Source organism: Megalopta genalis, chromosome 4, assembly GCF_051020955.1.
Source record: "Megalopta genalis isolate 19385.01 chromosome 4, iyMegGena1_principal, whole genome shotgun sequence".
NCBI classification, from domain to species: domain Eukaryota; kingdom Metazoa; phylum Arthropoda; class Insecta; order Hymenoptera; family Halictidae; genus Megalopta; species Megalopta genalis.
In genome coordinates this window covers 5,421,088-5,432,306 of record NC_135016.1, presented here as the reverse complement: position 1 = coordinate 5,432,306, position 11,219 = coordinate 5,421,088, and the positions used below count along the sequence as shown (strand labels likewise).

Below are 11,219 nucleotides of genomic sequence, written 5' to 3'. Positions count from 1 at the left end.
GCTCGGAACACGAGTTCCTTTCGTGGGGATTTAATTCTAGGGGACATTTTCGGAACGCCAGGACAAACCGTATGGTTGGCAAGCCGCAGAAACAAGAGCGTCTCCCTACTCCCTGCACACCACCGTGAAACGTGGCCTCGTCGTGCGTTTCTTCCCGCCAAAACATCGGTCGAACGCGACGATACATGACAGTCGGCGGGTACGATCCTTTCGAGACAGTTCTGCGATCTACTCGTCCGATGCACCGAAGAACGTTCAAAAAGTATCCGTCTGTACGATAACACAGCCCGACCGGGCGATATCATCCTTAGTAAACATGGATCAAGATAATTGTTCGGTGACGTGCTCGGTGACAATAGAGCGGACCAACTCGCAGGGTTCTTTGCTGAAGAAAGTGAATCATCGATCGGCGACTCTACGCTTGATCCGAAACAATTTTCGCGAGATGCTGATCGACGTGCAAGCGGAAAAGGGAAACACGACGGCGAGGCTGCCGCTGAAATCCATCTCTGTTTTTAATAAATTTATGACCGAAGGGAAAGCTTCGATCAAATTCAAAGAGGACAACTGCACCATGTTTTTATCGAACGCGCCTACGGCGCAGTTGATCACGTTTCTGAAAACGATCTACGTGAAGATCACGAACCAGTCGGAAAAAGAAACGGTGAAAAATCCGTTGAAGGAGAGATTGCTTTCTAACAAACCGAACGGAGGCGTTCAGGACGTCAGCCCTGCGACGTCCGCCGAAGTGAACAGGGCCAAAGAGAAGGCCATCGGCGTGTCGCGAGCGACGATCACCACCCCGTCGCCCAGCAACGTGAGGAAGAGGAGACGCACCGATGAAAATGCCCCGAAACTCGCCCAGGCGAAAAAGCTCTACGAGAATCCAACGACCGGCACGATCACGCAAGAACAGGGCAGAATTTTGGACGCGGTGCTCGCTGGTAAAAATATATTTTTCACCGGCAGCGCGGGAACCGGAAAGTCGTTTCTCTTGAAGAAAATTATAGCGATCCTGCCACCGGACGTTACGATGGCCACGGCGAGTACCGGAGTCGCTGCTTGCCACATCGGTGGAATTACTTTGCATCAATTCGCCGGGATTGGTCTGGGCACCGCGAATTTGGACAGATGTTACCAGATGGCTGCCAAAAATTGCGTTGGTTCATGGAGGAAAACCAAGCATTTAATCATCGACGAGATCTCTATGGTGCACGCGGATTATTTTGATAAGATAGAGGCTGTTGCTAGGTTCATTCGAAGAAACGAACGGCCATTCGGCGGAATGCAATTAATTTTGTGCGGGGACTTCTTCCAGTTGCCGCCTATCGGCCCGAGGGAGAAGCAAGTCAAGTTTTGCTTTCAAAGTAGCGCGTGGGAAAGATGTGTGCACTTCAATTACGAATTGAAAACCGTCCATAGACAAAGCGAACCCGAGTTTGTCAATATTTTGAATAGCATAAGAATAGGTAGAGTGACGGACAGCATGGCAGAAACCCTTAAAGCGACAGCTAAACAAAAGATAGAGGCCAACGGAATTTTGGCAACCAGACTATGTTCTCATGTGAAGGAAGCGGAAGAAATTAACGAATTCCAATTAAACAGGCTGAAAGGTGAGTCTAAAACGTACGTGGCTCAGGACAGTGATCCCTCCATGACGCAGACATTAGATAAACAGTTGACTATTCCTGGAAAGCTTGTATTGAAAGTAGGGGCTCAAGTAATGCTTTTGAAAAATATCAATGTATCGGGTGGCCTGGTAAATGGAGCGAGAGGCGTGGTCGTTAATTTTCAGAATGGTGCACCGGTAGTTCAGTTTAAATCCGGTAGTCCGTATCACGTGAAACTACAGATATGGAATTTAAAAACTACATCGGGTTCCATTGTTCAAAGAAAACAAATTCCGCTGAACTTAGCATGGGCCTTTTCCATTCACAAAAGTCAAGGGTTAACTTTGGACTGCGTCGAAATGTGTCTGGCAAGAGTTTTTGATGCTGGGCAATCCTATGTAGCATTGTCTAGGGCACAAAGTTTACAATCCCTGAGGATCTTAGAATTTAATAGCCAACAAGTATGGGCCGATTCGGACGTGCTCGTGTTCTACAAAAGATTCCGACGAAATTTGCAAGAAATGGAAATGATTCCTTTAGGAAAAAAACAGAAGATCTGGTAGCATTAAGTTCGTAACCTCGAGCGTTGTATTGTGGAAAGTATTATTTTTTGTCGACGTATAGAATTAAATTACAGAAACTAGACTTTATAAGACGATCTCAGTGTAAATTTTTTTAGCAAGCGATTCGCGTAGCGACGACTAAATACAAATTTCTTATTGTAAATGACCCTTTAAAAAATTAAAAATATTCTTCAGTTTCATCGTTATCAATTACTGTAACATATTCTACACGGTTAATTATAACAAGGCATAGGTACATTTATTTGTTGCTTTTTTTACAAATATTACAAATTCGCGGATTCGTTTGCCATGCACACGCTAACAATCGTCGACAGTTATTTCTATCGACGGTATGTAACGCCACGTGTGACCAGCATTAATTAATTCTGAGCAAAGCACCGGCGTGTTCGATGCCGATTCTGTGCTGCTGCATTGAATATCTATTTTGTACTGACCTGCCGTGAAGAACACTACGCGACATTCGTGATAGATCCTTCCGTATTCCTGCAACTGAACGATAATATTTTCATACAGAACGAACATTGATTCTCGATGTTTCTTCGAGAGAAAAATAACTCACGACTGGTAGCATAACTTTATTCGCGCCAGCGATGGATAACCTCGTTTCCAGTTGATAATTGTTCACCCCGTTGTGATGGTCTTGGTAAAAGTTTATAGACAGTATAAGATCGCTCAAGGGATGTTCCAATGCATTGCATATCCCTACGCCGACGTTCACGCATTCGCCTAAATTGCACGTGAGCTCGTCCTGCGCCTTCACGATCGCATCGTTTATTTTGATTTCTGAAAGTGATGTGCAACCGCACCCGTTAATCCAATCACTGGTGAGAATTATACACACTGATTAAATCTATAATTATTTGATGATGTACCCCACTGCAAAGGACTCATTCGAACGAGATCCAGCATGTCTTGCGTAAGCGTGATTCCAGAAAGGGACGCTTTCCCGACAGCGTCGGTACCCAATAATTGCCACTGTAGATCAACCAACGAGGCGATATGTTCGGAACAGACTTTCTGTAGTTCTACAATGTCGCCGGCCCCGTTTAACTGCGATCCAAACGAAAAGCGAACTGTATACTACGTAAGCGTTGTATGCAGAAACAACCGGTGCGCAGGAAATTCTTTATTACCATGGACAATTTGTTGAGCGGACAGCGATCGACCGGTACTGGAATTCGACACGGCTCCTTGCCTTCCATGTATATACATTTCGTTTGCGTATAGTGCAATTCCATTTCATGATTGGTCATGTTCGTCAAGTCTAGTACAAGATAAAATTGCGACGGCCTGAAAACACGTATTGAAAACTTTTAGCGCCACGCGTTGAAACGTCGTTTCAACGTTGCGACCACTCACGTTTCCGCTGGAAGCACATCCCAGTTTGTGATCTGCACGCTGGGCAACATTTCTATAGTTACAAAAACGGACGAGGTGCGACAATAACCGGCCTGTAGGCCGGCCCCGCCGGAATATTTGATCTTCAACTGGCCCTCGACAACGTTCGACGCGTGCAACGGCACGGCCAACTTCGATAAACGCGAGCTTGGCAAAGACGAATGACCAGATTGAGAACTGAAGCCCGATCTGAACGAAGAAGTCAACTCGGACTGTCTTTTCGTATGCGACGGCGAACTTAATCTGGATGGTAAAGAGCTGTGACCGGATTGAGACATTAAACTGCTTGGTTGACTGAGATATGTACTGCTGGTAATATCTAAAGGAAATATATACGTATGATTAAAATACGTGCACGATTATGAGAGCGCCAACCGTCGGTTATACTATTTACCATTGCGAGACGTAGGTGCTATAAAGTCAGTAGCGGCGTGCAAGTACAAGGTCAGACTCGCGCTAACCCCAGGCTGAAGAGGTAATTGCTTCCTCAAGCTTTCGTCGTTCCATTTGAAGATTTTGCTTTCCGTGATAGTGTCCAGCGTGGATTGCACCGACAACTCGATAGTATCGATAGGAACCTGTCCGCTATTTGTAATGGTTACGGTGCATTCGGCGCTGCAGCGAAAATACAGAAATGTACCACTGCTCCTTCGTACCAAGTATTGCTCCAACGCATTCTAAATACTATTATGTATACCTTTCGCCACCGTACAACGATGTGCTCGCGCTAGTAACGATGTTGTCGCCGGTGCTGAAACTCGCCGTTTGAGGTAAACTCGTAGCTACCTCTATTCTTGGTAGAGCTGGGACAACCTCAACGGTGTACTGAGGATGCGGCATCCCCTCCATATATCGTAATCTGCAGTTCGATTTCACCCCTAACGTATGAGTACTGAAACCGAGGATCTCCAGGTCACCGACCTCTTTAGGCCTGCCTGCTAACGTTACCGCAATCGGTCCTGACTCGGCAGGAAGCGTAATACTTTCCGGAATTGACTCGAACACGACCCCGTTCGTGAGAAGTCTCATATTGGAGACGTGCAACTCGAAAGGAAGCGGATTGATCAGCTGCATCGATACTTCGCAAATGTCACCCTCCACCCACAGATAATCTGTAATCGTTCGACTGAAGTTATGCATCTCGCGTTTATTGAACTATGTACGATCGAAACTAGAACGCACCGACTTTACTCTTCGACGTGTTCTTCCTCTCTAAGGAACCAAAATTAATCGGCGTGAATAAAAACGGACCATGATCTTCCTTGATCCTTTCGATCTTTTGAGGCTGAAGATGCGGTTGCATATTCTTTAAAACGAACGACTTCGTTTTCGGAATGTTCGTTAAATTGGCAGGTGGTATGACCGTTCCGCTATCTAAAACCTATCAGAAGACCTTAACTCTTCTCTACTTTCATCCTACCACGAAGTTTCCTAAATTCCTTACTTACGAGAGGCACGGGAGCACCTTCGCATTGCTGAGAGACATTCTGAAGCTGCAAAGCGGTCTCTCTACGTTCGCTCGGGGTCAAATAGTTGTACATGGTTTGGAGTAGAAAGGTCACGTGTCTCGTTGCCAGTGCTGGATTTCCCATACGATTAGCAGCAGCAACGAGATCGTTTATCATTTTAATTTGGATAAACGGCCAACCCTTATGGGTATCTACAGGAACAAAGTTTCTCTAAAAATTGATTCGTTTATTCCGGAATTAGGAAAAAGAATTAATTACCGGGAGACATGTCAACGGGATCTAAAGACAGTTTAAATCCGGATGTGGCTTGCAGCATTAAATTATAACACTGTTGCCAATCAGGATTCGGATTATTTTGAGATACGTGGCGCGTTGCAGCCAATCTTAAACAAAACGATGCTTTCCTTACGAAACCAAAGCTCATGTATAAATCCGATAACGTAGTAAATCGATCGATCTGTAATATCGGAACCATTTAATTGTATTCCATCTAACGATTGCGTCGGTTCGTTTGCTTGTGCTACATACTTTTTCCTGTTCGCTTAACTGTAAATTTATAAGTACAACGTTGCTTAAATACGAGGCAGCCTGCAAAGTACAGTTTTGCTCTATCGAGATTCGCGTGGCTTTAAAACTGGCTTCCGTTTCGATTATACCAGCGTATTGATATTTGCTATAGTGAACTATTGCTTCACGGTACTTTTTCGACATCTCCTCGGGTAACAAAATATGCGGCATATTAGTTTTCACCACCTCTATAGCGGGCGGCAATGGTAATGTAGTAACAGCCTGTGAACCCCTTCTATATAAAATGATCCATTAACAATCCTTCAAAGAGAATTACACGTTTGCCATTCGTGGATGCAGCTTGAATATACCTATACATACCTTTGCTTACCTGGACTTCCTTCCTGAAGGGAAGAGTTTCTTTGTAATGGAAGACTTCTGCACATATTTGGATACAATACCAGAGCAGATGCTGCACACAAGCCTTCGAACGCCGCTCCTAGCCACAGCCAATCGTTGACTGCTTGCAGTGTGCTGGCTGCATTATTATAATTGCTCAGAGCATCCGCAGGAAGTCCAGCTTGTAAACATAAGTCGCCTAGATGCTTGGTCATACGGCCGACGCATCTCTTTCTATTGTTTCTAGACTCCAGGTCCAATCCTATGAAATCTTTTTTCTCGAATGGTGCTAACAAAAGAGAAACTCTGTCTATTTTCTCCTTGGACCTCTCTAGTCTTTTCGACTCCAAAATCCAGAATAAAGAGTTCAGACATTCCATGGTGTGAACCTCTAAATCAGGACACATCTCGTCACCATAGAATACAGCACGCGTTTTAAAGTTTGACGGGGTACTGAACGAAGCTGGTGGTTCGTGTTTGTTACTCGATTCGGTTGGACCGAAAAGAATGACACGGGAATCGTACAGAGTGGCGGTGTACTTTACTTTTAGGGTTTCGTGAATTCTACATAATTCGTTTAATTCTGCTTGATTATCGTATTTTCCGAAAGTAATCAATCCCAGTAATTTTCTGTGTGTTTGGAAGTCACCCCAGTCGTTGTTTTCAACGGGATGCTCCTTGACGAATCTGGCAAGGATTTCCCGCGTACCGCCGGTCGAATCGACCACGGTAAATCGGCTGCCTGCCTTAGTGATCCTCTCGCATAACCTAGTAACAGTTTTCTGCTTGATTTGCGTACCGATCGGTCTCAACAGCAAAAGCAAAGCTGCGTGGTCGTGAGCGGTTTGCTCGTAGTCAGGATGAGACATTTTATTGTCGGGTACCGGGCTCGACAAAATAACACTAATCGCAGAGCGCATTTATGTCACTCGCTGCCTAATGGTACCTTCAAGTACTCGGTTTTACATAAATGACAAGAACTTCCTTTATCCCAACGTAACTCTGATACAATAATTCTTCAACGACACGATTAAACTTTTTATGCATGATACTGTTATTTACTGTTACATGTCACTTTGATAACTGTTACGATACGCAACCAATCCAGACGAAAACTAAAACAAAACTGCCATCTTGGAAACCTAACCTGCGCATGACAGATCATGCATAATTTTCTTCATCTCGATTTGATCGGCTGACGATAGTGCTGCCACCGTAGTCGTAGCCGCAGAGAAAGAGGAATGGCGCCAACAAGTGTTTCAAGGAAGAGGAGCCTTTCCTTTTTAACTTGTGAACATTAATTAATCGTTTAAACTGATAATTGTGATCGATCGATGCTCGAGACAACCGTAGACCACAGGATGCCGAAAAGGTGTGTACCCTACTTCTTTTATAAGACATTGTCGCAACAATGAATCTGGTAACGCGATAACTTTGGGTTACGAACAATACCTTTTCAATACTTATTTGCGTACAACATTTTATTTCCACCTTAACCACCTAACCATATAACTTACAATCGTTAATTGTTGGCACAGCACATTAACGAGGAAAAAGATATATCATCTAGAACGTTCATTTGAGTATCGTAAAGTAAAAATCGTGATAACATTGATAAACGAGCTACATAATTATTTACAAAATAAAATCGTATAGAGAACCATTAACGTTATAGAAACTTTTAAGTGGTATAACTTATATTATTTGGGCACATGATTTTAAATTTAATTATACATTGTAAACTTGCCTCTAACACGTGATCAATTAAAGCTACAAGATTTTTATAAATAATTGTAAATCTATTTTGTATATAGATAACAATATATTGGCGAAGTTATTCGTAGAATGTAAATACTTAACGTTGCGTCAATAAATAATTGTTCTTTTGCGTAATTAAAGTTTGTGCATATCAAGAAATAAATGCGTAGAAATGTAAGATAGAGTGCGAGACTTCGAATAATTTCATTGGCAATTTTTTCTTTTTTTAAATCGTTTGTAGTCACAACAGTGTCAGGTGTATGACTACTGTACACGTAGTGCTTGTCCTATCGAGACTGATACATCAAATCTAAATCTGAATTTCAAAATAGAAATCGACCAAAGACGAGGATACTTTAAGTATTAACTCTTTAGAAGAACGTACACAATCTACCTTGATCGTCCGGTACGGAATGGTCCATAAACGTTTTCAGTAAGCTGGGGTTCATTCTGAAATGAATTATGATAAGTTAATGCATTATATCTTCTTCGATTAAATTTAACACCGCAACTTTTGTACGCACTTTTTAATCATATGATCGTAGATATAAGATGGTATAATCGTTATCGTAATAACGTTTCCGCCATTTTTAATCTCTGCCGTGATGTCCTTGTCTTTCAAACCAACAACGTTCTAAAACGTAAAATCGATTAAGTTTTATCAATCACGATCAATGTAATTATGTAACGCTAATCGAGAAATTCGTGGCACAATACCTTTCCGTTAACTTCTAGGATTTGTTGGTCCGTTAAGAGGCCATTTTGCGCAGCAGAAGAGTTTTTAACCAGGGCGATTATTCGTCCATTTTTAAATTGAAATCCGATATTACCTGAACTATCTTTGTGCATAGTTAGTGTCCGTTCGAATGGTCTAGAACGAATGGAACGTAAACTCGCGTGAGCGATCTTAATTCCGTTTGTTTCATTTGAAAATGGAAATAAACCAACCTATCGCGTAGTACTATTCTGATGCCGTTAACATCGGCTTCGCGCAACATTTTGTGGGCTCGTTCCATTGTGTATCCAGCGACGGAGACATCGTTAATACTTAAAATTTGATCGCCAAATCGCAAACCGGCGAGTGCAGCAGGAGAATTTTGATTTACGAGACACACGAAAATACCGTTGTTCACAGCGTGCACCCTCAGACCAACTTTACCATCTTTATCTTTGCATAGTATTAACTACAACAGGCATTAGAGTGTATTTTAATTTTTAAGTCGAGCCTCGAACATCTGCAGTGTATTTAAACTTAGGGATTAACTACCTCCCGTATGCCATGCGTAACATTTGCCCTCTGTAATCCTACAGACTGGCCAGATAATGGTGCAACCATACCGGCAAGGGCCCCGGATGTCTCAGGTACACTGACCGTCATCTAAAACATGTAGTTAATTTTTCAGATATCCTTGACCCAAAGAATCACAGGTATTACTTACACTTACATTATTAGTTGCAAGAGCATATTCAGGTATGTTCTCATCTAACGCTTCCCTGATCAGTTCCAATCCCATGTATTCTCCCAACGAAGGATACAATACCATGGATGAACTGTACGGTGGTGCAGATGGGACATTCTGTATTTGTGGCACCGATGGAACATTGTACTGTGACTCTATCTGCTGTTGAACCTGCAATTAAAGAGAATATGTTGCAATCTCATAATCTAATACAACAGCATTCCAATACAACCATGGTATACCTTTATCATTTGGTCCACCTTCATGTCCTCGAGTGTAGGATACAGAGACATTTTGTACACTTATTCTGTAAGTATATACACACAGTTTATGTACATATAAAATATTGTTAAGCCCGATGATAGCCATGTAAGTTTAGTAGGTAAGAAATAAAGAAATGAGCGAAAGTGGAGTATATTTATTTATTACGGTATATGTAACAGAAGCGTTATAATAGAGCGAGCCACGAATACATGCACGAGCCGCAAAATAAACGAAACAAGATGAAATTCAGTGAACGATCGCCTGCATGCCAATGCGATGAATCTGCTGGACATTTAGTACACAGATGAAACTTTGCACGTAAACACGTACGTACCTACGAATAAAATTCAGAATTATACCTTTCGCACGCAACGACTAAACTACCACAGCTGTTTCCCTAGGTGAAAGAGTTTCGATCAAGATCCCGCCGTCTCGTGCAAGGGAAAACAAGTTGCAGAACTTGGACGTTGACGAGATCCCTGGAAACCCACCGCTGATAAGCTTCGAACAATGAGTAAACCGATCCGGGAAGTAGAACGCTATCAACGACATTTCCCTTCGAACGACGAACCGATTGGCTCGAGATGGTTTCTATGATGTATTACTGCAAAAGAACAATTGGTTCGAAGTCCCGACCATGTGACAGGATGGCCGCCATCGAGATACCGCGCGCCAATCAGACGTCCCCTTAGCTGCCGCTGTTCCGAGGCCCGCGAAACAATTTGAATTTCAAACGTTGCCACGCGAAATCTCTTCGTTTTCCAATAAAATTGCCAGAAACAAACCCGTGCTTAAGTCTGTCGCACGGGAGGAAGGGAAACGAAACTCGCAAGAGAGATCGAAAGGGAACGGAGTGGGAATTGTTCGAAGAAATTCGTTTTCGGTTTAACAGCAGGTTTAACGCAGCGGCGCTTCGCGATGTAATCCGCCACGCGTTCGACGGCGGATTGATAGCTCGAAAATCTATTCGGAACAGGCTTTGAGGAGAAAACCGAGGAAAAGGATGGAACGAGGGAACCGGAAAGCGTGTAGAACGTGGCGATTGGTTTCTCGCGCTTCGGCTTGATAGTTGACAAGTTGAGGAAGGAATTCGGCGAGGAAGGGGAAAATAGATTACGGTGGGGGAATAGCGGGTCGTTGGTTAATACGTAGGTAGTATTCAGTGGTGAGGCCTGCGTGCGGGCCGTGGTGAACCAACAGGTGTTTTGGAGTCGGTTTTGCCAGTACCGGTTCCCTTCTCGTCGTTTTCTAGTGGTGCCTTGCGTCGTACCGGTGCCTTTCACCGACGGACACACCATCGTCCTCTTCGTCCTCGTCTTCGTCCTCCGTCTTTCGTCCGAAACTGCGGGTAGATCAGCCGCGAGGCAACGTAACATGATGTCCGAGACTGCGGTAACGATGGACGGTTCCAGCAACAACGCCAGCAACAATCCACGACAAGTGCCCACGGTCAAGACGGAGCCGGGTCAATCGACCCTTTTGCCCGACATTAGATTGAACACTTCTTACTTCAGGACCATACCCGGCATCATTAAGTTAGTGCAAGTGGTGAGTTGCGGTCGCGTTATCATTCTCGGAACATATATATCTTCCTGGCGCGGCGGTTCGATAACACACGATAACGCCGAGACTTTGATTGCGCGACGAATCAGATCATCGAAATCGTTCGATGCTACTGCAACGTAATTTCTTGATACGCAATTATCCCGAGCAGATCAACGCGTCCCGCGCTTTTTCTCCGAAATCGAATTACATAATTCGCAGCGGCTC

The 11,219-nt window shown here is 43.6% G+C and overlaps 3 protein-coding genes across 8 annotated transcripts; 1 reads left to right on the top strand and 2 right to left on the bottom strand.

The window, feature by feature from the left end:
* Window positions 1-10: 10 nt before the first annotated feature.
* Pif1 (Pif1 DNA helicase) lies at window positions 11-2,373 on the top strand. Its single transcript, XM_033474352.2, has one exon. It carries the CDS (start codon window positions 317-319, stop codon window positions 2,171-2,173), a length of 1,857 nt encoding a protein of 618 aa, XP_033330243.2. The 5' UTR covers window positions 11-316; the 3' UTR covers window positions 2,174-2,373.
* Window positions 2,374-2,410: 37 nt separating this feature from the next.
* On the bottom strand, window positions 2,411-7,120 carry brun (trafficking protein particle complex subunit brun). Of its 4 annotated transcripts, none has more exons than XM_033474344.2 (12): window positions 5,950-7,118; window positions 5,590-5,863; window positions 5,320-5,518; window positions 5,041-5,252; window positions 4,775-4,973; window positions 4,290-4,704; window positions 3,987-4,207; window positions 3,554-3,911; window positions 3,328-3,484; window positions 3,067-3,244; window positions 2,754-2,977; window positions 2,411-2,683 (listed from the first exon to the last, which is right to left on the bottom strand). In XM_033474344.2, the coding sequence occupies exons 1-12, from the start codon at window positions 6,885-6,887 to the stop codon at window positions 2,492-2,494; spliced, it is 3,567 nt and encodes a 1,188-aa protein (XP_033330235.1). In that variant the 5' UTR covers window positions 6,888-7,118; the 3' UTR covers window positions 2,411-2,491. The 4 variants fall into 4 exon arrangements, with proteins under 4 accessions (XP_033330235.1, XP_033330236.1, XP_076377290.1 ...); XM_033474345.2 differs by having other exon boundaries at window positions 5,590-5,860; XM_076521175.1 differs by having other exon boundaries at window positions 5,960-6,089.
* Window positions 7,121-7,430: 310 nt separating this feature from the next.
* LOC117222583 (syntenin-1) lies at window positions 7,431-10,976 on the bottom strand. Of its 3 annotated transcripts, none has more exons than XM_033474354.2 (8): window positions 9,784-10,976; window positions 9,428-9,492; window positions 9,165-9,356; window positions 8,993-9,103; window positions 8,674-8,909; window positions 8,443-8,596; window positions 8,250-8,359; window positions 7,431-8,175 (listed from the first exon to the last, which is right to left on the bottom strand). In XM_033474354.2, the coding sequence occupies exons 2-8, from the start codon at window positions 9,476-9,478 to the stop codon at window positions 8,097-8,099; spliced, it is 933 nt and encodes a 310-aa protein (XP_033330245.1). In that variant the 5' UTR covers window positions 9,479-9,492; window positions 9,784-10,976; the 3' UTR covers window positions 7,431-8,096. The 3 variants fall into 3 exon arrangements, with proteins under 3 accessions (XP_033330245.1, XP_033330244.1, XP_033330246.1); XM_033474353.2 differs by having other exon boundaries at window positions 9,809-10,973; XM_033474355.2 differs by having other exon boundaries at window positions 9,171-9,356; window positions 9,809-10,966.
* Between the last annotated feature and the right edge of the window lie 243 nt (window positions 10,977-11,219).

Bases quoted from the DNA above. Each gene is read 5' to 3' on its own strand.
- Pif1 (XM_033474352.2), top strand. From the start codon at position 317: ATGGATCAAGATAATTGTTCGGTGACGTGCTCGGTGACAATAGAGCGG.
- brun (XM_033474344.2), bottom strand. From the start codon at position 6,887: ATGCGCTCTGCGATTAGTGTTATTTTGTCGAGCCCGGTACCCGACAAT. The intron at 4,974-5,040 runs GTAAGTAAGGAA...GTCTTCTGATAG, and splicing joins AAGGTGCTCCCGTGCCTCTC to GTTTTAGATAGCGGAACGGT. The intron at 4,208-4,289 runs GTATACATAATA...TTTTCGCTGCAG, and splicing joins TCGTTGTACGGTGGCGAAAG to CGCCGAATGCACCGTAACCA.
- LOC117222583 (XM_033474354.2), bottom strand. From the start codon at position 9,478: ATGTCTCTGTATCCTACACTCGAGGACATGAAGGTGGACCAAATGATA. The intron at 9,104-9,164 runs GTAAGTAATACC...TACATGTTTTAG, and splicing joins TTGCAACTAATAATGTAAGT to ATGACGGTCAGTGTACCTGA. The intron at 8,360-8,442 runs GTATTGTGCCAC...TTTACGTTTTAG, and splicing joins TCCTAGAAGTTAACGGAAAG to AACGTTGTTGGTTTGAAAGA.